This window comes from Phalacrocorax carbo, chromosome 7, assembly GCF_963921805.1.
Source record: "Phalacrocorax carbo chromosome 7, bPhaCar2.1, whole genome shotgun sequence".
Classification (NCBI taxonomy): Eukaryota; Metazoa; Chordata; class Aves; order Suliformes; family Phalacrocoracidae; genus Phalacrocorax; species Phalacrocorax carbo.
The window spans coordinates 44,267,344-44,294,374 of record NC_087519.1 but is presented as its reverse complement, the minus strand read 5'-3'; the positions used below and the strand labels follow the sequence as shown (position 1 = coordinate 44,294,374).

The window sequence follows — 27,031 nt, the reverse complement described above, 5'->3', positions numbered from 1 at the left end:
TCACAGAAGAGGTGACTGATGTAAGTGGGAGTTGCCTTTGTATGGGTATCTAGTCTGTGGATAAAAGGTCTGGATCTCAGGTTCTCTTAAATTTTGTTCCTTCCCAACTGTTAATATTATTATTGGAGTGGGTAGTGCTGTATTAATGCTAATTACAACGAATGGATGATATACATATATATTGTTTTGCACATCCATGTGAAGTATATCAAAATGACAGTAAAGAAACTTAGAAAACAAGAAACCTGGAGACAATGCAATAAGACTACCACACTTAGCGAAGGCATATAGCTATGTAGAAAACATGATGGTTTATGTGAAATGCTTAATGAATTTTGGCATTATAAAAATGAAATAGAAATGCCCAAATGAGTGATTTTGACTTTTTTACTAAAAACCATGGTGAGATGAACACGTTTCACTTTAATGAAGCTCTGTTTTCTAAAACAAATGACTTTCACTACTTGTCTTTTTCAATTCTGTTGTAGACTTACTAGAAATCCTGTTATTCGTCAGGAGCTTTTTGCTTCCTCCCGACTCAAAGTGGTTTGACTCAATTGTGGGTTATGTATATGTAGAAGTGCTCCTCAACTCCCCTCACTAGACACAGCTGGATAACTCGCTGGCTTTCACCTTGCAGCTCAGACAATCTGATCGCAGAATACTTACGCAATTAACTGATACCATCAGCTTTCCTGTCTTGCCTGGATGACTCAGAGCTCTCATTAACCAAAAGGTCTTCAGCCCCCTACAGTCTGGACCATGGAAAGAAAGATTAAAGGCATTTCTGAGTTCTTCTCAGAGAGAGTAAGGTAAATTTTTTTTTTTGGTTCTTTTGCATTGAGGTTTTTTTTATTGTCAGGTTGCCCACCAGCTTGGCAAAGTTAAGAGGAAAGGCTGTCCCTTAGAAAGTGGACAGCAAGGAAAAACTTTTTTCAGCTAAGTGAAAATTTGACTGAAACAAGTAAGAGCGTATGGAATTTGCCTGACTGCATGGGATATGTAAGGAGTTGGTCAGAAATGAAAGATGGAAGAAAAGAGCAAAGAAGAGAACTGCTGGTCCTTTCTGGTGCTTCTAATTATCTCACTGTAGGTAACCAACACATGCACCTATTCATGTGAACAGAAACTTACAGGTGACACACTTTCTACACAAATAGCAACTAGGTTTTTTTTTTTAGATAACTTTAAGTTGATGAAAAGAGCCATGCAAAGATGAAAAACAATCTTTGGGAAAGAGAGTACTTTGTCTGTTCTATAACGCTGTCAGCTCTTTCTCCCAGCATAGCTCTTACCTAGTGTTGTGGTTTAATTCCAGCCAGTAACTAAGCCCCACACAACCGCTCGCTCACTCCCCTCGCTGGGGTGGGGGAGAAAATCAGAAGAGTAAAAGAGAAAACTCGTGGGTGGAGATAAAGACAGTTTAAGAGGTAAAGCAAAAGCTGTGTACACAAGCAAAGCAAAACATGGAATTAATTCACTGCCTCCCACCGGCAGGCAGGTGCTCGGCCATCTCCAGGAAAGCAGGGCTCCATCATGTGTAACAGTTACTTGGGAAGACAAATGCCATTACCCTGAATGTCCCCCCCTTCCTTCTTCTTCCCCCAGCTCTATATGCTGAGCGTGATGCCATATGGTGTGGGACATACTGTGGGTCAGTTGGGGTCAGCTGTCCCGGCTGTGTCCCCTCCCAACCCCATGTGCACCCCCAGCCCCTCACTGGTGGGGTAGGGTGAGAGGCGGAAAAGGCCCTGACTCTGTGTAAGCCCTGCTCGGCTGGAACTAAAACACCCCTGTGTTATCAACACTGTTTCCAGCACAAATCCCAAACAGAGCACCAGACTTGCTACTGTGAAGAAAATTAACTCTATCCCAGCCAAACCAGCACATCTAGCAAACAGAAAACTCCCAGATCATGTTCCTTACACAAATAATATAGTTTTCACATTTTTCATGGCAGTAATGTCATGATTAGCATTGGAAATAACAGAGCAGAAGTGAGAAGGAGCTCTAACAATGCACAACAAAGTGTACGCATTAAGCGGTGTCTGTTTGGGCAAGAGGAAGCAGGTTATCTATGCCAGAATAAAACAACCTTGAAAAAAATTACCTAAACCAATTTAATTCACCATGCAGAAACAAGGAAATATCAAAGCTCAGTCCTTCTGCATCTGACAGACCTGACAATTATGAGAAAGGACAGCATGCAAAACTCCCCTTAGTAAAAATCCACTGCACCCATTACTAACATAACAGAAATAGGAAGTGGCTTTCTACATCTTTCCCTTAACTCAGACTACTCTTGGGCTGGCCTTTCTGATTTAGTTCAGCATACCACAGACTGACCTACTTCAGAACAAGTGGGTCATGATACAACTTTAAATCAGGAAGCCTAAAACCCACTCTTCTCTGCAAGCAATGGTGAGTTTGAGTCAGAAACACTTTATTCTTGTTATCCTTCTTAAGATGGTTCTTTGGCTCAAGCAAAGAGATTTGCAGAACCTGTAACGGCAAGAACCACCCAGGGTTCTCAAAAGGAAGCTCTTCAGTATAACTGTATTAATTTTACTTCATACTTTCCAATGCAGTTGTCTCCAGCACTCTAGATAAGTGTATACTGCGGCCTTTCAAACGCTTTTGACTGAGTTTTATAGTATCTTAACTTTCTGCCACTACTTCGAACTGCTGACAAAAGCAAAAATGTACAGGGAGCAACTAATGTATGTTATCTTTTCAGGCTGATAACAACAATACTTTTGATCTCTGAACATAAAAGCTGATTATCTAATCCAGAGATCAAAATTGATGCAGAACCTGGATGAACGTCCCAGCATTTAATTTTTCTTTCTAGTGTAGATATTTTTGAATTCTCTATGGTGTGCATGCAGAGTCTTTGAAGCTGGCCTTTCACAGCTTAGCGGCTGTGTGTACTCTTTGGATGCTGAAAAGTATCAGGGCAACAATTTTGCCCCAGCAGTCTAAAAATTTTCCTTCCAAAAGTATACACTGGTTGCCCATTTCCTGAACTGGAAAAAGAACTGCATTTCTGCTTAACAGTCAAGGTTTAGTGGTATGGACTTCAGCTGTCTGCTGTATCATCAGAGCCCCTGCTTAACTAGTCCTCAAGTAATTAGCTGTGTTTAAGTCCTTCCCTTCATTCTCTCACTACAGTTTTTACCTTTGCTGCCTAATGTCTCCTTGGGTAAGCCTACCAGTGCTACAACTCTGGCTCTGTTTTGTCAGAAAGACATACTGTTAGTTACTGTATACTTATTTTGCAGACAGGCCTGTCCTGGGTGGCACTCTGGGAACAACTTCATCTCAGCATAATGTTAGGTCTTTATCCCTGCCAGGTGGTCAGCAATGTTTTTTTCTAGTTACTATATAGGAACACAGCAAACAAGGCCATTATGCCAGTGCCTCTTTGGGGCAGTCCGGATAGCAGGCACAGAGCGAAGAGGGACTGACTTCTGTCATGACTCCACTGCTCCTGAATCTTCTGCTTACAGAAGCAAGGAAAGGATGCGAGAGTTGAGGCCTGATTTGACTTACCATCTTCCAGTGTCATTATTGTCTCTTAATCCCAGGTGATGACAAGCTGTGAGGCATGTGTATTCAGATGGGGATTTACAGCAAGAAAGTCAGGAGAGAATGTGCTGAACCGCTGGGTACTGACGTCATGGAGCCCTGCAGCCTTTCTACTTTCCTCTCCCCTGTTTAGACTGGGGCTGCATTTTCCCTTTCTGTGTCTCATAAAAAGCAAACAAAACAAAGCTGCAAAATCTTGAAAAAAAAATTGCTCAAGAATATCGCAATAATTGATTCAACAATGCAAATACAACCTTGAAGTACAGAATTGGAGAGATGCTTACGACATAATTTATAGCTGAACTGCAGATACTCCTCATTTATGCTGTAGAGAGAATCAAACCTCTAATTTTGACTAAACAAATTAAATGTAGCACTTCTAGTTGGTGTTGAGTAATACTGAATGCACCAGAGAGGCCGCATGAATGTGTGTTTATGAAGAACAAAGAAGGTGTTAACATAGGAAGCAGTGTCCATGTCATGTTCGTTGTTCACATAATTTAAAAGAACAGAAAAATATTTATATTCTGAAATGATAATCTAGGTGGATAGATATTATGCTAAACAAATACAAAAAGCTGTTAAGAAACTGGAGACTGCCAAGACTAGGGGTTGTTCAAAAAGTTATTTTTGAATAGGGTTGGTCCAAGTAAGTCAATTCAGCTGGAATGCTGTTCAGATTATTTGTTTTTCAGTAAAAATATTTCTTATCTACCTCAAGACTTTCCACATACAAATAAGACAAAAGGCTTAAACAAACAAATGGGAATGAAAAACCCAGAGACCACTTTGTCCCCCAGTCATGTACCAAAGTAAATCTGGACTTGGCCATTGTATTTTACTTCCTGGCTTTCAAAAAACCAAAGGACTGTCTTCAAAGTGAAGCTGTAGGGAGCCATATGGGTGTTTTTAGAAAAGTCACGTATTGTTAGACACTGACTGGGAGTGCCTTCTCTTGACCCGTTGTCAACAATGTGGGAGATGAGGAGATTTGCTAAATGAAAGTGTTTGCTGCTTCCCCCTATTGATGCTCTACAGTCATTTCTGCATAAGGCTTGATTAAAATTTTTTTGTTCTATTAATACATTATCTTTTCATGGTTCCATGTTGGTTATCTTTTTTAAAATATATTTTTTATTTTGTCTTTGATGAACCAGTATTTTCATACTCACATTATCTGTCCTGAGTTTCTCTTTAAAAAATTAAGCCGATTAAGCTTTTTTTTAAAAAAAATCTTTGCCTGCTTTCCTTAGTAATCAAGTGACTATTTGCTTTTCAGATAGCTTTCATATATTTGTTATGCTGTTACTTGTGGCTCTTTAGCACTCTATATTTTATCATTTTTTTTAGTGCACTCTAGCCTTTGAAGATCTGGTACTTTCCTTTCTATGGCAAAAATTAGAAGCCCTTGCAGCTCTGTATGAATTATAGCATGAGCAGTTCTAGCTCATGGCTTTCAGGGTAGTCAAGACAAGCTGACTGTAAAACTTCAGAGAAGCCTTGCAGTACTAAGTGAAAGGACAATAAAGGGTAGATAAAATTCAGCAGGGATAATTATAATATATGCATCTGGGAGAAAGCAAACCTAAGCTTGTACGAATGGTGATGTGCTCCTAGCTGGCTCTGGTAACATCTTGCTGTTATAATGGATAGTTCTGTTGGAATAAAACAACAGCAGTTAGCCTTGAACATTATTATTTCATAGAAAAGAAGTGACAGGAGGAAATAAAACCATGCCACGCTGCTGTATCAGCTGACGGTGCCCTGCTCCCTCACGGGAGCAGGACGCGGACATGGCTGTACAGCTGAGGTGTAGGCCTCGCCCGGGCAGCCGTGTCCTCGTCCTGCCCGGGCTGTGCAGCCACCCGGGCCGGCAGTCAGCCCTCCACACAGGCCTCCGTGCCGCTCCAGCTGTGCGGATGATACAAGCCGGGCCGGGGGACTTGCAGAGGCACCGCCACGCCTGACGCAGCCGCCTCGGCCTGAGGCCTCGCCAGACCCTCAGCCGTGCCCGCCGGCCGCCGCACCGGCCCTCCCCAGCGGCCCTTCCCGCCCAGCAGCGCGGCGCGGCGCATGCGCGCAGGTGCTGTTTGGGCGTTGCTATGGCAGCGGGCCGCAGCCTAGGGCAGGCGGCGGCGGCGGCGGAGGATGAGGCTGAGGCGGCTGCTGCTGCGCTACTACCCGCCGGGTGCGGAGCGGGGCGCGGAGCGGGGCGCGGGGGGGCTGGGCCGGTGCCCTGCCCTGCGAGGGGCTGTGCCGGCACGGCGGGGCTGGGGCCGCGCGTGGGGACTGCGGCCGCCTGTGCCGGGGAGGCGGGGTGTGTGTGCGCGGTCTCCTGTCACTGAGGTTTCCCTCACCTCGCCGCTGGATCGCGCACCTGCAGCTGCACTGGCTTCAGGTGCGGGTATTTTGGCACCGCGGTCGGTTGAGAGACTTCCAGCTCACCGCCGATCTGTAATTAATGACTTATTGTTGCGAAATCAAGCCAGTCTTATTTGCGTTGCAGTAAGGAGTTTAAAAGTTAAAAGTGGCAGTGGTTGGCACAAAAAAAAAAATCTGTATGCGTTATCAAAAGGCCTATTTAGCAAAAAATTGCTGCATTTCTTATTTTTCCTTTCTCCATTTCTTGACTTCTGAGCAGAACCGTGCCCTGAAAAGCTATTCTAAGCAGCCTTCATCATTTATTGTGAACTCAGCCAGGAGACTTAATGAATTTGCACAGGTGAAACCAGATGGAGACGGCCAGCTCAGGAGGTGGATTGTAATAACAGATCTTTCTTCCAGTTAAATATTTTTCTCCCAGTCTGGGTAAAATGCAAAATGACATAAAAATTAATGTAAATTATCCTTTCCCACAGAAAACTAAGGAGCAGCAGAACCCTTTAACAACTGTTTCAAAACAGGAAGCAATGTGGTTAAACGTTTTAATACTTAAACTCAGTAGAAGGTGTAGAGGTGCCAGAGCATACCTAGAAATGGAATGTGTTATGATTTTCTATACATTACTGCACACAGGCCTTTGCAAACACTGAAATAAATATAACTGGTTTTGTAAAAAGTGTTTTCCAGGCTTCTTGGAACACCAAACTACAGCAAATATCTTCAGGGCAGCTTCTTTGAAAATAGAGATTATGAAATCATGCAAAAAGTTGTTGGGGAAAACAGAGCTTGTTCATTTCCAGAATAGAAAGTGGCTTATAAATAATAATGTTTAATATCTTTTATTATATAAACACATCGGAGTTGTTCATCACCCTGCTAACTTTCAGCAAGAACAGCCACCCTCCTAGTTTCAAGAACTGGAAATAGGTCTGCTGAAGTCAGTGGAGCAATAAAAGTGGAAGCATTGCAGTCTGCAGTACATGTTAAAAAATCCCTGACATCTAATTAAGACCTCTTTGTTGTGTGTGTGTTTTGTTTTTTTTTTTAAAAAGGAATTATTCTGGAATATGTACATGGTGGTGAGCCAAAGACCAGATCTATAGATCTACTTAATCTCACAACTGAGTAAGTATGATATTGCAGATAACAGCACTTGGCTGTTTTATAGAATGCTCAAATACAACTCTATCTGATTGTTTTAAACATAACTGAGGTCAGCTATGTCTTTGTTCACTAAAATACACAGAAAAGAAAATAACATAGTCAAATTGTTCTCCTACACTTTTAAATACAGAATATTGCATTCCAGCTGACTATTACTGTCACGCTTCTCTGTTTAGAGGTTAAGCTTCTTTTTACTTATAGTTATGATTGTCAAGGTGCCTGTACAAAGCCAGCAGAAATGTACAGTGCTTAACGATGTTATGAATGTTAATGTCATGATGAAAGACAGTTAGTTCTTAAATCCTGTAATAACATTTCTAGTCTTCAGAATGATTTCAAAAATGGGTCTAACTCAGCCCCTAGTTACTGTGGTTTAAATAACCTCTGTTGAAATCACTGACAATAACAGCTAGACATCATTTCAAATCTCTCCTGTTAATTAATTATCCTCATAACAACCATGGGTAAGGTGGTGCAAGATAGGCAAGTAAGTGATTCCCTCCCATATGTTTGTGTCGTGGAAATAAGTATCTGCTTCTGTTGCAAGTAATGGAAGGGTTCCTGGTTTCTTTTGTTGCAAAACTAATAGCAGTTGGGTCCTTTGAAAGAACAAATAAGAGTGCGTCATCTGATTTCCTAGTCTCCTACAGATGATGAAAGACATTGCAGGAGCTTGATATATGTAAAAACCAGGGAAAGACCTAACTGAAGAATAAAAAATATGATGTATTTCAAGTTTAGATTTAAGTTTGATAGGATATTTTTAGGTAAGATAGAAGGCAGAGGTCACTTCATCAGGAAGCAAGTGAGACATGCTATGTGGAGGACAATCTTCAATCACATCCGGCTCTGGTTTTCAGACATTTGGAAGGCACCAGTCTGAAACTCCCTTATGTCTTCCTTGTGAGGAATAGGAGAATGTTGACAAGTTACTATGCTGAATTAGCTTTAACACTGCTACTTGTAATTTATGCACCAGTCCTTGAGAGGTTATTTGACTGGCTTTTTTGTGCATTCAGTGACAGAATATAATGATATGTCACAGAATCAGAGAATCATTTAGGTTGGATGTGACTTCTTGAATCCACCTGCAGCAGGGTCAGCTAGAGCAGGTTGACCAGGACCGTGTGTAGTTGGATTCTGAATATCTCCCAGATGGAGACTCCACAACCTCTCTTTGCACCATCACAGAAAAAAAAAAAAAATTATTTCACCTTTTTTTTTTCATTTGTGCTCCATGATGCTTGTCCCCTCAGTGGGCAGTACTAAGAAAAGTCAGGTTCTCTGTACTTCGTTCCCTCTCATCAGTTATTTGTACACATGAAAATATGGAACACTTTATGAATTTGCATACCATATCTAGTAGATTTTTTCACAGAACTTTTTGTCTGGCATCAAACACCATGGAAAGTTTATCAGGATTTATACAGCTCTCAAACGATTTCTTCTGCTTTCCTCCAGCTAATGTCTTTCTTTAGGCACCCAAAATTAAAAATTAAAAGAAAGCTGAGAGACTTAATATGGTTTAGGTCATAGTAGTTAGCCTACATGCTCTATTCAGCCAGCTCTGATAGGTAGGAAGAACTTCAGAAAGAGGAAAGAAATGTCACCATTAAATAAAGCTGCCAAAATCCATGAAGTTTATTATGCAGAAAGGCATGAAGTAATATGATAGTCCTAATATTGACATCGATATGGAAGAGTCTTTGCATGTGGGCCAAAGTTAGTACACAATGTAGGCTGCACATGCAAGATGAAAAATCCAAATTTATAAATGATTTATTTTTGTCTACCTGGAAATATCCAGCTCAGTACTCTGAATAAAAACTAATGAGCCACTTTGTGAACAAAATAAGTTGTCTGGTATTACTTAACAGGAGTATAAACAATGAGAGGATACTAATTTATGGGGATGTTAGTGGTTCCCATTTAGAGAACTGATATAGAAAATCCCCCTTAGACTGCAATGATTTACATACTAACAGAAATGCTAGGCTTTCTTGCTAGGACTAGTTTTAAGTGTATGTTGGTGCTTTGACTGCCGGGTATTATCAACCCTCAGTTTCTTATGTATGGCCAGGAATTGACAGTGTATCTGATGATATGAAAAGATGATCCAATTCCACAGACTAGCTGTGAACCACTTCCTGGGGGCTCCATGGACACCAATAGATTGTGGACTATGTTTTAGAAGTTATTATCATAACTGAGAATTAGAGGAACAAGCATAGATTTGTGAAGCCACAGACAGAGATAATTTTAACATTTTTATATGTAATTTATTGTGTTGCTACTTCATGGGCAATTCATTAGGAATTTATGAAATTCCACTTTACTTTAGATATTTATTCCAAAACTAATGGTTTTGGATACACGTTTCCCATATCTGACCCTCTGTGGAAAGCCTTTAAGAAGGTAAAGTTCTTGCCAAGCTAAAATTTTTAAAAGTTAAATTTTACTGAGCAAATTTAGTAAGAGAGGGAAGGAAGCAGAGAAACAAAAAAAGCTTTATCCATATTTCTTTAAGATGTTACAGAATGAGATAAACACATATCATTTAATTACTTCAGTTTCTCTACAAGTAAATAATATTTTTGCTTTTATAATCATGATTATTGCCAGAGGATGAAATCTGGTGGGTTTGGGTTTTTGGGGTTTTTGTTGTGTTTTGTTTTTTTCTCATAATTAGCACAGATGCTGTAGCCTTAGTAGAAGAAATTCAAAAAGGAGAACCTCTCATCACAGCTTCATGCAAGGAACACGTCATACACTTAGTACGAAGATTGCAAGAGAAGCTAGGGGAAAAAGAGGATCACAAGTTCTACCTTTTTAAGGTCAGAGGCATCTTTAAAATAATTTTGGGGATTTTTTTGGGTTTCAGTTGTAACGTTGCGAGTATGTTTTTACTGCTGCTTATTATGCCTGAGAGCAAAATTTGGACTTTATGACCCATTTCTTGGGTCTTTTTGATCACCTCTGCACTGTTCAGAGTGACTGAGTCTGCCCTGGTTATCTCTGCCAGGAATTCCCCCCAAAGGACGGGAGGTATAACTGTCCTAGACACTGTTTGTGCAGGCTTATGTACAAGGGTGTGTTTTTGATAGAGAGAAATCTCTTATTTGTCAAATAAGACGCTAGGTCCAGCAACACCCATATTTAAGTTCAAACAAAACCTCTGAAGAGATCCCAAGTATATTAGCTGCTAGGAAAGGCTCAAAATGTTGTCATACCCTTGTCTGCTTGTTCTTAATTTTGTGAAAATTGTATTTATTTTAGGTATTCGGCTACATACATTAATACTTGTTGTCATCACTTTCTGCCATTACTGTTATGTTTGAAAATTGATAGTTTGGTCTTCAGCTTATGAACAACACCTTGTAAATTTATTTTAAATGAGTAAGCTTTTTAAGTACAATTATTAGAGAGACCTTTCAGGACTTAAAATCCAGGATTCAGTCTGTCAGAAGAGAAAAGGTTTAATTGTATGTAACTGTGGAAATAAAAATCAAATTTCTTCCAGAGATTGCATGTTGCAATGTGCAACGTTTGTTGTATCTTTATTGTGTCAGCAGATGGCAATGTGTAGCTGTTAAAAATTGCTGGTCAGTGCTATGCTACTGGTTGTAACCTTAAATTTAGAGAGAAAAGGGAGAAGTTTTGTGTTGGTTTGTTTGGCTAAAAAAAATCCTTACATGTTGCTAGGTGTATCTTGGGTTCTTTTGACCAACAGTATAAATCTGCATGAACTCTGCAAAGATCTATGTATTTAACCTTGAAAACAGAGCTATGTAATAAGGTGTCTTAAATCTAAAAAGTTTCTGTTCTGTTTTAAGGTATGCTCTCAACTGAGATAATGCCTTGCTTTTGACAAGCTTTAAAAATTGTCTGTTCATCACAGAGACTGCCAAATCATCAAAGGCTTGTCCAAATTTCAGTATAAATAATGTATTTATTCTTTGTTGGGTATAGTGCCATGTTTGAGCTTCTGTGTTTGGAAATACTAGAAGAAAGCAAATCCAATCAGTGCTGGCTTGTTTCCTTCACTCAAGAGTAGTTAGAAGTGTGTAAAAAGAACTTTTTTATATTTTAGTTCCATTCAATGCTTGTAAATGAAACATGAGTATCAGGTGCTTCTGAGATACTGATGAAATACAAGAGGTGGGTGGGAGTGAGAATTTTTTTTCCCAAACAATGGTCCATGTGTTTTTTACTGTTGCACTGCAGCATAATCTTAAATGAGTGTATAAACCCATCTTTTTGTTATTTCCAGTATTTGTGGTGATGGTGTTGTGTTAGCTACCCTGCAGAGAAGCAAGCTTTTATAACAAGTTCTCATGTTTTAAACTATTACATAGCAATGATATGCTGTAGTGATTTGCAGATTTTTATCGTAGGGACTGCTGTAGCAGATTTTGCAGAAACAAGGTACATATTTTTTAATATTGCCTAAGGGTTTGATTATTGTATCTTGCTGGCTTAAGAGTTCTGTGGATGAAGCAACTGCAGCACTGGGCATAGGAAGAACAGAGTTAGTCCCATGATCTGAAATCGAACATAAATCGATCTTGTTTTCCTCCCTTTTTTCCATAATTGTTAAACATGTTTCTTGTTCAGAACTGCCTGCGTGGAGTCCTAAAAGAGTAATGGATCAAACTTCCATAAATTTCCATAATTATCCCTTCTCATATGCAGATAGTTGTATACTGTGGCTATTTTACAAAAAGCAAAATATTTTGGTCATTTCCACATCTTGATTGCCCATTCCTATTGCCTTTTTTTGTCATGACCTCATAGAACGTACATGTAACTTATTTCTATTCTTCCTGGTTTTTAAAACAAAATCATATACTAGTTGAAAGCGTCCCATTGCCTAAAAGACTCAAAATACTCAATTCAGCTGGATCTCTTAATGCACTATATAAGGCTCAATATATAGTTGGGATTTATTTTGTCAGTGATCACACCAGACATGGTCTCCCCACTCATTTGTTTTTGCCCTTTCAGCTCTGGTCCAGGGTTACTTTGCTGGTCTCAGAGAACGTGGAAAAAAAGCAGACATGGATTCATTCAAGTAAAATATAAATTTGAAATCAAGTCTATATAGTATCTGCAGTGATAAACTGCTGAGGCATGGGTGACTTTTTAGTTAGGGATTAATGTATTGTAGCTGTAACTGCTAGTCTGACAGGAGGAGAAAATATTAACCTATTGAAAATGTTGAACAATCGTTTGTTTTGGTTGTTTTTCTTTTAACTGCATCAAATGTTTTATTCTCCCTCCCCCACTTCTCTTTCAGGTACTTAGAGCACATATATTGCCACTGACTAACGTAGCGTTTAACAAAGCTGGTTCCCGGTAAGTTGTTTTCAAAGTCAAAATACATAATCACTAATTGAAGTTTTGTATTTGTAAATTAAATTGGAAGGGAATTTCAGTGCTCTTATCTTGCTGCAAAAAGAATTCAGCTGTGCTCCTTAGAAGCAGCTTCAAGCATGACTAGGAACTGGATTTCAGGCCTCTGTGGGAGAGCCAATGGGAGATGCAAAAAAGTAGCGGGTGAAATTCAATTTATGCAATTTTTTTCTTCCAAGGTGATAGTTTGTTGACAATGACCATATTCCAGAAAGAAGCACCTTTATGGCAATAAGGTCAATATTGCTAAAAGCTAAATGAGTCTTTGACATAAATTCATTTGGGACTTTTACTGTAGTGGAATTTCATGTTAGTTGATTTCACTTTGGGAATATGTCTAATCATTTTTTCCTTCATGTCTAGAAAGCAGCATCTTGCTTTTTAGTTGAAATACATTAAAGATTAGAAACAAGGTTTCTTTTATGAGTAATATTTCAATAAAAAGAAAAAGAACCTCTGTGGTCATAAATCTATATTTTTGAAAGAAAGAAGATATTTTTGGGTCTGAGAAGTGCAACTGTATCTGTGGAAATAACTTATTTCACTGTATACTAGGACCAGTAAGATATTTACCATATTCAGAAATTAATTTCTCTTTGCTTTAGCTTTATCACTGGAAGCTATGACAGAACCTGCAAAGTATGGGATACTGCATCAGGAGAAGAGCTACACACGATGGAGGGACACGGAAATGTTGTCTATGCAATAGCTTTCAATAATCCCTATGGGTAAATATATTTTCTCTGAGATGTATTTTAATTGCTTCTGATGTTATTTTGCAAATCCAGAACTGTTACTCAAAATTTAACATAAAATAGACTATCTCAAATTGAAAGAGTTAAAATTCTGAATTTGTAAAGTTCAACTATAGCTAATCACCATAGGATGATACTATATATTATTTGTATAAGTAGTTCATTCAAGCATGTTTTCTGCTGTAATTTTTAAAAATGAAATTTAGAAATTCAAAGCAGAAATTTCATTAGGTCTTCAGTGTCTAGAAAAATACATATGAGTCAGTTTAATATATTGAAACAGATTTATTTCAATAATATCTACATGAGGAGACTGTGTTCTGAATGTTAATAATTCTTTACTGCCTCCATGTAATTGTATATGATGTGAGATACAGGTACTTATGACGGCTTGTGTTGTTTCGGTTAAGGAGAAGGAACGTTTATGTCATAACAAAAGTGGATTTCTCCATTTGGCATTACCCTTTAGTTATTATTTAGGACATGCTTTAGAGGTATCAGAGCTGTTGAGTAATTTTTATGAAATCCACGAGGTGCCGCTGTATGAATGTCAAATATGAATCTGTGCATTTGGTTTTCTGCAGTAACTGTTTGTCCTAGGTTAGAATTGCCACCTGTTAGGTGAAGGGCATTACATGTTAGCTACTGAAGTTTCATTGTCATTTGCTTCCTGAGGAAGCTGTCATGTGTCAGTAAAACATTTTGCTTCTCTGCAAAATAAGAGAAACCAATCCCTATTTTTATACTTAATCATATTACTTCTTTCACTGTCACATGTCCTATTTATCAGTTAAGCAATACAGAGTTAACATCAGGAAATAAATGTTAAAGACTTGTTCTTATGCAATTCGGAGCATTGTCATTTCCCTCTAAATGAAAAGACTTTATCCAACCTAGAACCCGCTATATCAGTGTCTTATATTCTGATATTATTCTTTACCTTAAAAAAGCAGTTAATGAAACTCTTTTATATGCTTTGAGGAAGCTAATGCATGACAAAAATCTGTGCAAAGATCAATAACTAGACTATAACATCAAAGTGGAAAAGCAATACATAGTGAGAAAAATCTGATGAGAACCTTGAGCTACTCTTAATTTAAAAGTTCAGTAAAAAAAGAACTTCTTTTTTTTTCTGCTAATCTTTAGGTTTCAATACAGTATCCTTTGCTACATTTTCTAGGTAACTCACTTCAGTCTTGCTTTAACTGCAGTTGGTCACAATCCTTCCACTGACTTCAGTGGGAGTAGAGTTTGACCTCTGAAATTTGAGAAAACTGCTTATAAAAAAAAGAACTGTGATAAACAGATGCTGTCTGATGAAATGACATAACTTTTAAATATCTCTGGAAGTACAGCACTTAATCTCATCCCTAATGTAGGTTAGTCATCAGTTATGAACACTTCTGTGCTAATATATAGGCACAGTGGCTGTTTTAGAAACTAATTATGTCTGCCAATTTTTTTCCCTTAACGTAACTTCTGTTTGTAAAATCCTGCTCCAGGATCCTCTAGTGCGGCAGAATGCACAAAAATGCATACAAGCTTTGACCACTGGGTATTGTTTCTGTGCATTCCACTGTCTTTGAAGTCAGAAGTTTTTTTTCTGCATAAAAATGACAGGGCTTTTTCCATTTAGTGACAAGATTGCCACTGGATCTTTTGATAAAACCTGCAAACTGTGGAGTACGGAAACAGGAAAATGTTATCATACTTTCAGAGGACATAGTGCAGAAATAGTGAGTACTGTTGGACATTTCTTATTCCTTTGTGCTTCCACAGACCTGTCACTGATGGCTGTGCGTTCCAGGTCCCTGTGAGCTAACACTGGAAGGGCCAGATATTCTGCTGCATCTATTCACACATTCAGACATTGTGAACATTTCTGCACTGCAAGAAAAGATAGTCTGACAGTTCTCAACAAATAGTATAAAACATTGTATACAGTTTGAAAAGATATTTTGATTTTTAGTTTGTTCCAATTTCCCTTGTTTACTAAATGTTAAAACATTTTTGAAAAAAAACATAACAATTGGAATTTTTGATTTATTGCACCATTTATTTCTTTGTTTATATATCCCATCTTTTTCTAGATATCTTGCATTGTCTCTCATATCTGTAGAACTAAATCCACAAGAACATCATTGCTTGTATTGCTGTCTTTCACGCTGAGGTCTGTACTTTGCATACAGGACCAATTGGAGCCATAGAAGAATGAATTTCTGACATTTTAAGAGTGTTAACTGGGAATATGTAGGATGCTGAAATGTCAAAGATATGTGAAACAAAAACAGTTTAAGCTTAAAAATGGTTGGTTTCTTGTCCAATGTACTAGGAGCCCTATTAGCAATAGCAAATGTCTTGATGCACAGCATCCTGATTTAAAAGATATGGGCAAATTCACTGAAACTCAAAATTTCAATGCAGAATATATTTTTTAACAAAAATAGCTATACAGTCATTATTTAATAAAGCATTTCTGGAAATTGTTTCTGGAAACAATTGGAATTTAATTTGTAGATTGCAAGGCCTGTAACTAGTGTGAGAAAATGGTGGCACTGGCTAGTGGATTGCAGTACGGTGTTCCAGAAAAAGGCCCCCTCTTCCCCCTCCCCACCCCCCAAAAAAATGTGCGTGTGTGAATTCGGATGCCTTCTGTCTGGTGTGTGGATCAGCAGATTGTAGGAAGGGGCATGGGTTCAACTAAAGCTAGAGCACACTGATGTCTCCTAGGGGAGGTGTGTGCAAGTAGGGGAACGCGTATGCTGAGGAAAGCGGGGTGTGCTTTGTAACCCACTTGTCTTGTGAGAGGGGATGAGCGTGCATGCAAGAGCGTGAAAGCATGTGTATGATTAAAACATCTTGGAGTTACAGGAGGAGGTTTAGAAATTTGTAGCTGTTTATTAAGATTGCGTAAGTTTATTGTATTACAGATACTGATACTGAATATATAGTTCACCGCCAGTTATGCACTGTTAATAAATTAACAAACTGCTTCAGTCTTGATTTTGATTAAAACTTTGTGAACTAAATAATTTCTTCCTGTGACACAAAATGAAGCAGCTGAATAGTGAATTTTAATCCAGGCTCAGAAAACAATATAGGAAATCTTCCAGTAAGTCTTTTTAATGCATTGCTGTTGCAAAGCAGCCATTTAGTCCATTTGATTTGAGTAGTCATCCAGAGCTGTGTGATAAGGATTTGTTGCTCTTCTAGTGAACTGTTGGAGGAACCCTGCAATTTTTCCATATGCCATAAAATATTAAGTCAGACTTTTGTCTTGATTAAAGATATTAATCCTGACCCATTGTTTTTGAGAAAATGTGTATAAATGCTCTCCTTTCCCACTTTTTCTATCCAACATTTCTTGCTACAGGTGTGTTTATCATTTAATCTTCAGAGCACATTGGTGGCAACCGGAAGCATGGACACCACCGCCAAATTATGGGATATAGAGAAAGGAGAAGAAATAGTCACTCTAAGAGTATGTTTGCCTTCCTTATGTTTTCAGAGGTGTTCCTTGTTTTCCTAGGTTTCTAACTGAGATAAATAACTGTTACAACAGTTTCAAAACTTGCAGAGTTTGTGTTACCAGATAGGTCCCACAGTGACTGCAGTTACAAAACAGATTAAAAAGCCTTGAAGGGAATGATAAAGTATGGTGTTTTATAAGAAGTCCTGTTTATCAAAAGACAGATTTTCTGTTTTCAGTAATCTGCTATAGATCAGAATGCCTTCCATTGCTCATTAAAATAGTGCTATACTGTAAATTATGGCCTCCTTTTCATTAACGTAAAGTAACTCAGAACATTAATGTCAGACACTATATATGTGTCGATCTCCTTCCTGTAAACATCAGCAGAGGAAAGCCATCCAATTACCTCTAGATTGTGATGTCTCTTTGCTCTACGTGCCTTGCTGGGATTCCACAGGTTCAGATTGGCCTGTGCTGTTTCAATGCATTTCTCTTGCATAAATCCTAGATAACAGGTGCGTAAGTTTCCTTTGGTGTATGTGGCCTCTAGAGTTGGGAAGACATTTTCTCCTTGACTTTCTTTTCCTCAGAGCCCTGAGCAGAGCAAAGAGCAGTGGAATGTGTGAACCTTTAGCTTATAAGAATGCTTACATTTGTTTGTCCAAGCCTCTCCACCAACACCAACGACAAGCTGTGCTGTAGTTTACTGTAAATGAATCATCTGATTTCAGTGTGTATTGGTGAACAAATGAGATTCTGTTTAAATGAAATACGGAAAATATGCATGGATGACATCACTGGACAACTTCTCACTGCTTAAGCCATACACCTGATTTTTTGCAGTTGGGATATTGGCTATTCCACAGTCCAGTAGATCTTTCTGTCAAAATTGTGATATACTGGATGAGACAGTACATAATATATTGAAGGGTTATAGAAGGATTGTGCTGCTGAAATAAAGCTACATATTGAATGATGTTAATGGAAAAGTCATAATTTGCTTTCTCATACTCCTTTTTAAAAATTCTCTCAGGGGCATTCAGCAGAAATTATTGCATTGTCTTTCAACACCACTGGAGATAGGATTATCACTGGCTCTTTTGATCATACGGTGGCAGTGTGGGATGTTGGCACTGGCAGGTACTAAAGTACTAATAAATATCATTTTACATTGCGTGTTTTAATGGCAAATCAAAGAGACAATATTGAGCTGCAAATTACAGACCTTGTCTTTTTTACTTAATTTAGAATGTGTGTTTCTTCACCTTATCATTTGTTACTCCTGTTCCCTTTGTTCTTCTGAAAAGGAATGTCTCAAAAAATGCTTTGGTACATATTTTTTATTCTAAATTTCCATCTTATTAGTACTGAGGAAGCAGAAAGAATGGACAGATCCTGTGTTTGATGCTGATGAATTCTCCAAACAGGAAAATATTTTATCAGCATGGAAACTCATGGTTTGGAAGGTGTCTAGAATTTCTAGGTGGAACAGGCTGTTTAAGTAGAAAGAAAGTATATGTTACGTCATTGAAAGTTAGTCCGGTCACATTGCCATTATAAACCATGGAAGGTCTCTTTTCCTTCTCACGTTTACATCAGTATAAATTTATGAAGAGGAGAAAATTTGGCCCCTCTGACTGCAGACAACAAAATGTTGTGATAATGATGCCAAAAAATAATAATGAATTTGTTGTATTATCCTGACCAATCCACTTGTTTTTTCAACTGGAAACTCGGTATAAGTAGAATAATAAAATGATTGCCCTGATTATTGACAAAGATAACGATTCTATTATGTTTTCAGAAGTTATGTCTTTTTTCTTTTTGTGAGAGCAAGGGCAGTATCTCTGTAATATATGAAAGGGAAGTGCATGTATAGTGATATCTCGGGGTAATAAACAATGTGTATAGCTTCAAAATGAGAGTAATCACGTGATTTAAAAATAATGCACACGTAGTACATCATTTAAGGCTTGATCCTGCAAGCTTTGAGCTTATTCGACACCAGCAGTTTAATGTTTGGCATGTAAATACTTAGGAGGCACTCATTCAACAAATTGGATCTCTGATTCAACTTCATTCAGCCTGGTGGTCTTGCAAATATTTTTTGTTTTAAAGCTGCTTCTGTCTAGCTCCTTGTCTGAGCCTGCAGTGAAGTCAAAATCTTGGGATTTTCATGTTGCGTTCTCTTTTTTCTAAGAAATGAGTGTGGACTTCATATCAGGGTGTCACGATCCACTGTTGGGTTGAACAGTGGCAGAGGTTAAACCCCCTTGCTTTTCCAACCAACCTCAGTTAATTCTGGGAGGTTGGGGGTGGCTGGGCTTAACTTCTGATTAACTCCAATGTGTTATCGTGAGTAGGTTCCTTTTACATTCTCAGAAACAGAATTAACGCTCATAATGGAGTCAAGTGCCTAGTTGCTTTATTTGGCAGAAATAGATACAGGAGAGAAAAGCAAAGAAAGAGGGGAAAAATAAGGTGAAAAGGGAATGAGGGGGAGTGTGGGAGAGAGTGGGACTGTTGCAATAGCTGTCACCACGGATCTGTGGCAGTCCGATGCATCTTTGAAGCCGGTGGAGGGGGAGATGTTCCACAACACCCCCCCCCACATCGTCTCTGCTGGTTTCCCCTTTTATAAGGTTGTTCTCTGGCATAGTCAGTAACTGTTCTGCACACCCCTGCCTCCCACTCTGCGGTGGGGCGAATGCCCAGTACTGTCGCTAGAAGGTGCTTGAAAGTTCTAGAGGGTCCGAGCCCCCCCATATGTTGCCAGTCGGCCTTGGGCCCGGGCGTATGCGCGGAGGACGAGTACTCCGAGATAACGGGGCGCACATTCCTGCCGGGTCGGCCTTGGCGATTAAACTGTTCTGCTCAGCTGCCGCAGTGATCAGGCTTTGGTAGAGAAACTTGCCTGCCAACAATGTTGAGACAAGTTTCTAGTCCCTGACACAGGGTCAATACCAGGAACTGGAATATGAAGGAGAAAATCCTCATTTAAACACTGGCAGCCCTGGTAATCAGCTAGTGGGCAATATAATTGTGCCAGGGCCAGCATTCAGCCTTTCAGATGGCAGTTGGGCATGTATACATTTAGTAATAATGAAAAGTTGCAGTCAGAAAGACTGTGAGCAAATCATACTCTTCTGTATACAGGTTCAGTAGATTTGCAAAAATCTTGTAGGTGAGGTTGTGTGTGCCTGTCTTCCACCATAGGAAATGAGAAACTGCCTTCCAAATTTGAGTTTGAAATTGAACTTCTAATTTTACTGGCTGCCTCTGATGAGTACCTGTGTTCCTCAGTTTTATTCTGGGTAGGTATCCAGAATTATATTGAAGGAAGTTGATGCAGGGACAAGAAATCTCAAGAAGCTTCAAGATTTTCTTAGTAAAATGTAAAAATTAAAAATAAAAGGGGGGGACGACGATGACATGCTTTTGTAATGCGGGTCTCTATTTCATCAATAATTTCTCAATAGCAGATACAGTCAGCTATAGTTCAGCTGAAGGTGTCTAAAGAGCTTCATTTGACAAATCAACAGCTTCATTTGACAAATCAACAACTCCTGGGGTCAGGAGTGCTAGACACCAGTATGCTGAAAGACAGTCAGTTTCTTCGTATTTGCAATTATGGTGCAAATATTAGAGCATCCATATATTAAATTGCACTGGAAACTGAGGGCTGAAGAAGTATTATCATGACTGAAGCTGGGTTTTTTAAAAATAATTTAAAAAAATTTAAATTTTACATTTCACAAGCCTGTTTTCTTTCTAATTGTGTATCTGACAGATTGTGGTTTCTGTGAGATGTTCCACATGTTGCTACTTATTCTGCTTATTGGTTGGATATTTACATTGAAGCTTGAAGCCTGGACTACCTTTTTGAGATTTGGAAATTAAAGCTTTAAAATTTTAAATTACAACTTTTTTCATTTTTAGGGATTTTGGGTATCAGGTATTACAATAACAGCAGCCTTGATGGCCAAATAATATGTTCACAAAGTTAAGAAGTTTTCCATTGTTGTTTTCTGCTTGATGATTTTGGTTTTACTTGAAAAAGGTCTACACAATTAAAACAGTGCAGACCTCATATTTTTAGAAAGTAAAAGGAATAATTCTGTAAAATGACATGGGTATAATTGTTTTTGTTATCATAAACAAATAGAAAATTCAATTTCTCAGGAGATTTGCTTTGCTGTTCATTTAGCATATAAATTAATTTAGCTACCCTTATATATCTTATGCAATGAATAAAAAAAATTCAGTTACTTAAACTAATTTAGTTGTTTTTTCTAGTCATTAGTTTATCCATTAGTTAAAGCAGCTTTCTATTAATGGTACAGTGATATTAGCATTGTGATAGTAACCTAATTTACCAATCCTTTAATATATATGTATAAAAATTAATCTTTTTTTAGGGTTCATTGCTTTATAGGCCATTAATTCATAGGAAGCAATAATGGCTAATTGTACCCTCTCTATTCAGCTGAAGCTGAAGAATTTAATGGTATTAATATTGTCAGTCTTTGTACAGTAAGAAGTTTAGGATTAATGAGGATTAGAAATCATATTTTGGTTTGGCCATCATTTGCCGGTTACTTGGGAACATGCTAACATTAAGTACCTGATTAAGTTCCATTTGATCTAGAGTGGATTTCATAAAAGGTTTAGATTATATGGAGCTTTAAAGATGTACTGTTACAGTTCATTGAACTAGGATAATGGGAGAGTGATATGGAAAAACTTGCTGTATGTGCTTTGTATGTAGATGAATACAAGAAATCTGTCACTGGGACTGGGAAGTTATCACGTTTCACTGGAAATACATTCACTAAAATATTTTTGAAAGAGAACGGAGGACTTTTGCATTTTATTCCTTACTGCCTCTTTGTCTCGATGATAAAAATTGGAATTGATTTAGTACTAGAATCCTAAATGAGCTGTACCACTCCATTTAATTGCTTAAATGGATAAAACGAAGGCTTGACACCTTAAGTATACCATTTTATAAACTTACTTATAATTTATACGCATATATCAAAATAGACACTAAAAATGTAAATGCTCTTTTTTTGTAGGATGTTACATATTTTAATAGGCCACCGAGGAGAGATCAGCAGTGCACAGTTCAACTGGGACTGTTCTCTCATTGTCACTGGATCAATGGACAAAACATGTATGGTAAGAAAGTTGAGTATGTACTGAATACAGATACTTGATATATAAAAATATATCTTTTGTAAATGGAGGAGCATTATTTTAAACTAGTACATCTAATTCATTAACAAATTTTCAATTAAATGTAAAACCCATAAGATTATTCATTTTGGTGAAGTCCAGTTAAATAACAATATATATATTTTAAGGCTTGTTTAATCAATGCACTGAAATAAAAAATATATAGGACTTCTTTAAACTGACTAAGCAGTGACTTTTCATTGATTTATATCCAGGTTTCATAGTAATACCTTCAGTCAGACAGCAGAAAGGGCCTATACATGTTGCTGTATTGATCAACTAGATACCTGTCAAGTTAATTAGTCAAAATAAGCAAAAAAAAAAAATTATCCTTATTTGTCTAATGCAGCTGTGGAATGCTATGACTGGGACACATATAGCAACTTTAACAGGTCACAGTGATGAAATATTGGATGTCTGCTTCGATTATGCTGGCCAGCGTGTTGCAACTGCCTCTGCTGATGGTAAGTGACGTGACTGGGACGACTGCTGTAAGAATTGCAGTGGTGGCATAGACCAACTTTTTCCTTTGCTTTTGCTTTGAACGTAGCTTGATGAAAGCAAAGTATCATGACTCAAAAGTATAGATCAAGCAACGTTGGTTGCATTGTAGAAAGTTTAGCATTAAACTTAGAAAGTTTTCCCCAGTGAAAATTTTCTTATTTTTCACACTTTAATAAACTCAACGTCTTTCCCCTTTAACTTCAAACTTGTAGGGGTAATAATTCACTTGTGGCTGGAAATGTATTTTAAATGTTTAGGTAAGTAGCTTTTGAGTGAAGTTTGATTTGGGTGGCTCAAATTTAGGTATAAATACAAAAGGTAGTTGGAATTTTAGAGGTGGATTTGCTACTGGGCTTTCCAAATGCACAGCAAGAGGAGACACAATAAAGAGGTACCAAAAGAAGCAATTTTGTTTTGTTATTGGTATGCAGCAGTTTTGCATGCTTATTATTTTTTTCAGGAATGGCAATAAACAATTTTTTGTATTTACCTGCACAGTGTGATATTATAGCGCATAATGACAATAAGTATTATTTTTACATAATTAAGCATTTTGATTTGCTCTTTCAGAAACAGGATACCAGCCTGGATGGGGGCACTCTTTGGATCTGATTTGCTGTAGCTGCTAAATTAAGACATAAGACAATGTAAAAAGTTTACTGAAATGTAATCAACAGCTTATTAAATATAATTAATAGTTTATTAAATAGAATGAATACCAGAAATATAGTGAAAGCTTTCTGAATATATTGTACATCCATTCCGAAATTACAGACTTCAGTGGTCCATGTTCTATGTGGACATGTATTCACATTTTAGAAGTTTTCCAGCAGAAACTATTAAGAAGTCAACCTTTTCCAAACAGATTACAGATCCTTTTTGACATACTTCATTCTTGGAGGATACTGTGTTAAGATTGTCTTCTATTTCTCTTGAAATCAAACCTGAGGATGGATGAGGCCCTCCCAACCTTATTAAAATGTTCTTATTGAAGCGCATGCTTAAACATAACAATCACAAATGGCTCCTAATTTACTATAACAGGATCAGCAAGAGTCTATCATGCAGAAACAAAAAAGTGCATTGCAAAGCTAGAAGGGCATGGAGGTGAAATTTCAAAGGTAAGTTGTCTGTGGTTTGCACCTTTTCTTACTTGATTACAGGTGACATCCAATCCACCAGTTATTCCGTGACACAGGAATACTGTTAAAGAATGTGGTGGTGAAATTATTCATATTTAAGATTGAGAGGTCTGGCTAAGAACTTATCTTTACTAAAATAAGATTCCTTTCAACTAAAAGCTGTCAGTCAATGATTGTTACTGGGTGTGCCACTCCTATCGGTTTCACCAAGAGCCATCTCTCCATATTGTTATGTCATTTAATATTTGTTTCCTTAGAATTGTGGCAGTTAGCAAGCTACTTAAGAAGTCCATCCCTCCCAGGGATGGATACCTGGCTTATTTAATATTGAAATTATTGTTTTTCCATACCTCTTTCCTTTTTCTGAAACATTATATAGGTTGGGTCTCCACAATCACTCGGCAGAGAGCAGAGAGGGTGATGCTGTCCGAATGTTCTCTCACTTTGGTCATATTTAACAGAGCTTGTGTCTGAGCTGTCCTAAATTGTACCTGTGTTATTACGCTGTTGGAGTCCCTAGATTCTCTGACAGAATAAGCACAAGTTTTTTAGTCTCTTGATGACATCTCAAGGCTATTGCCTCTGAGGTTTTTACCATTGTCCTTATTCCTTGCTTCTACCAGATCTGCTCCTCTTCACTCTTTTCATTTCTCTGCACACCTAATTTATGGAATGGAACTGAAAAAACATACTTCTGTGGCAAAATAAATGGAGAGTCTTATTTTCAAAAGTGCATAAAGGACTTGGAAGTATAAAGCTTGTTTCAAAAATCACTCGGTCATGAGGAGTGTGCTCATCTACTTCGCTGAGAGTCTTGTCTGTCTCAGTTTTGAATGCTAAAGTTCAGTTCCAAATACATTTAGTTACTTCCACAACTGTACATATTTTTCAAACTTTGTTATTTAATGCTTGCAACTTTTCATTATTCTTTCAAATGGCTGGTTTTCACTAGCTTCCAGGCTAGTCCATGGACTTAGTACACTAAGTCCATGCTGCTTTTGTTTGATGTATTTTGAAACTGAAACATTAGTATTTTGAAACTAGGATGGTTCTGAGTAAAACTCATGTGCTTCCATTGTATTGATTTGGCTATTATAATCACTCCACTGAGAGAATATTAAGTTCCGAAGAGCTAGTCTTTCCTCACTTAATATACTCAGTGCAGTATTTCACACTCAGCGTAGGTGCACTGAGGAATGCACTTGGAATACATGCTGACATGTGGGCGGGTTAGGGACAGCTTCCATCAGGGTCCTTAGTGCTGGCATGGTTTCTTTGTTGGAAGTGATAATCTGCTCATCCGGGAGCATGTTGAAAAGTCAGTCTATTTCTGCAGTTGTTCTGTGTAGCTGTGATCATTTGGGAAGTTTATTACTTGGAAATGTGATTTCTGGAGAACAGGCATTTTCCCCCCAGTAATTAAGCAATTTTGCATTATACAATAAACCTGGTATTGACCGGGTAGTGCTATAAAAACATATCTGGTTATTTGGAAATGCCTGCAATTGTGGCAATGAACGTTTAACAAATATGAAGACATACTAAAAAATGAGTTGCCTTCAGTGGAAGTTTTGAAACTACAGGCTTATGTTATTTAATGTACAACTCTAGAAAATAGGTATACATTTTACATTGGAATGATGATAACATTTAAAAGTTGTTACAGTTGTAGAGCAATTGTGATTTTTTGGATCACAATGTTCTGAAGTCTTGGTCCTGTAGTAAGGACCTTTGTAGAGACACAAAGTTTTCAGCCACAGAATTTTGCCAGGGTGACTCTAGTGGAGTTCTATCCTCAATTTTAGCTGAAAAACTGAATGCAAGAGTTGCTGCTTTCTGTTTTCACCTTTTCATCACTAGGTATGCTTCTTTTTCTAGGCATATCAACTTGCTAAGTAATATAACTATTTTCTATATTTTTTAAAGATATGTTTCAACCCTAGAGGCAATCGTTTACTAACAGCCAGCTCTGATAAAACAGCTCGACTCTGGGATGCTGCTACTGGACACTGCCTTCAGATATTAGAGGGTCACACCGATGAGATATTCTCCTGCGCTTTCAATTACAAAGGCGATAAAATAATTACAGGTAACTAATATATTAAAATTTTTTTTCTTTTTTTGAAAGACATTTTAAATCTTTGTTATGGTAGAAAAGGTGTCCTGGGGCCATATCCCAAATGCAGGTACCAGCAGAGACTTGAAATGTAATCAAAACAGCTACAAACTCACTTTGGGACTGAGGCTTAAGTGAATGTGGCCATGAACACATTTGTATAAAGGCATGGGCATACCCTACCGTCTGGCCTAGGGGCACGTACTAGCCCCAGAGCAGTGACTGATCCATTTTCTCACAATGTGTTGCAGTGAGGGAGGTCTGGATGAGCAAAATGCAAATCTTTTTAGATGGGAGCACACCTTTTGTCTATTTGGCACTGCATTCTGTTCAGATTTCATTCACTTCAGATGAAAACTCATGGGAGTGGAAAACATGAACAGAGTATTTGTAATCACTTCAATCTTTTGCGTGAACTACTAAAAATATTGCTGTTGGTCCTGCTGCCTCTTCCTAGTCATGCACAGAAAAATATTCCTCTGGCTCCTCAGCATTCCGGGTAGATTGTTGATATGCGTGTTAACAACAATGGCTAAGTTCTGCAATACAGCTAAATGATTGCCTCACAATGTGTTTTTATTAATAGGGAGCAAGGATAACACCTGTCGAATATGGCACTGACTGAAGATGAGGAAGGATCCAGTCTGGTATATGCCTCCCTCATGAGTTTCAGTCAATAAACTCAATCTTTCAGATCGGTTTTCTCTTACCCTCTTTGTTCAGCTTCGGCTTTGCTGAAGTAGAGAAGTTACCTAGATTTTGATGTTTCACGTTGCTGATGTCTGGTAGTTATTGAATTGTAGAATTACAAAACAGTAGCAGCTGGAAGGGGCCTCCTGAGATCCTCTAGTACAATGCCCCAGATCAAAGCACCGTCAACAAAGCAGGCTGCCCCAGACCATGTGCATCTGGTTTTGAACACCTCCAAGGATGGAGACTCTACAGTTTCTCTGGGCAACCTGCTCAGTGCTTGATCATTCTCACAGTAAAAAACCCGTATGTTTGGTTTTATTTTTCTTATTTTTAAATTTAATGTTTTCATGTATTTCAATTTGTGCATGTTGGCTCTTCACTGGATACTGCTGAGAAGAGTATGGCTTGGATATCTCAGTCACCTGAGAGAAATTGTGATTAGTGTGAATGAATCCAGTAGGATGGCTCCGTTTCTTTGTGTGTCATTTTTTCGTTGTAGCCCTTTTAATAAAAAATAGCATTATGGTACTCTCGAGTGTGAAAGGGGTATTGTTATGCACATGGT

General features: G+C 38.1%; 1 protein-coding gene across 1 annotated transcript; it reads left to right on the top strand.

The window, feature by feature from the left end:
* Window positions 1-5,736: 5,736 nt before the first annotated feature.
* Window positions 5,737-26,994, top strand: DAW1 (dynein assembly factor with WD repeats 1). Its single transcript, XM_064455882.1, has 13 exons — window positions 5,737-5,992; window positions 7,023-7,095; window positions 9,824-9,968; window positions 12,431-12,489; window positions 13,152-13,274; window positions 14,938-15,037; window positions 16,675-16,782; window positions 17,807-17,913; window positions 21,852-21,954; window positions 22,361-22,475; window positions 23,560-23,636; window positions 25,584-25,746; window positions 26,360-26,994. The coding sequence occupies exons 1-13, from the start codon at window positions 5,737-5,739 to the stop codon at window positions 26,392-26,394; spliced, it is 1,464 nt and encodes a 487-aa protein (XP_064311952.1). The 3' UTR covers window positions 26,395-26,994.
* Window positions 26,995-27,031: the final 37 nt, after the last annotated feature.

Coding starts and splice junctions, on each gene's coding strand:
- DAW1 (XM_064455882.1), top strand. CDS start 5,737: ATGAGGCTGAGGCGGCTGCTGCTGCGCTACTACCCGCCGGGTGCGGAG. Junction 7,096..9,823: donor CTACTTAATCTCACAACTGA/GTAAGTATGATA, acceptor TCTCATAATTAG/CACAGATGCTGTAGCCTTAG. Junction 22,476..23,559: donor TGCAACTGCCTCTGCTGATG/GTAAGTGACGTG, acceptor TTACTATAACAG/GATCAGCAAGAGTCTATCAT.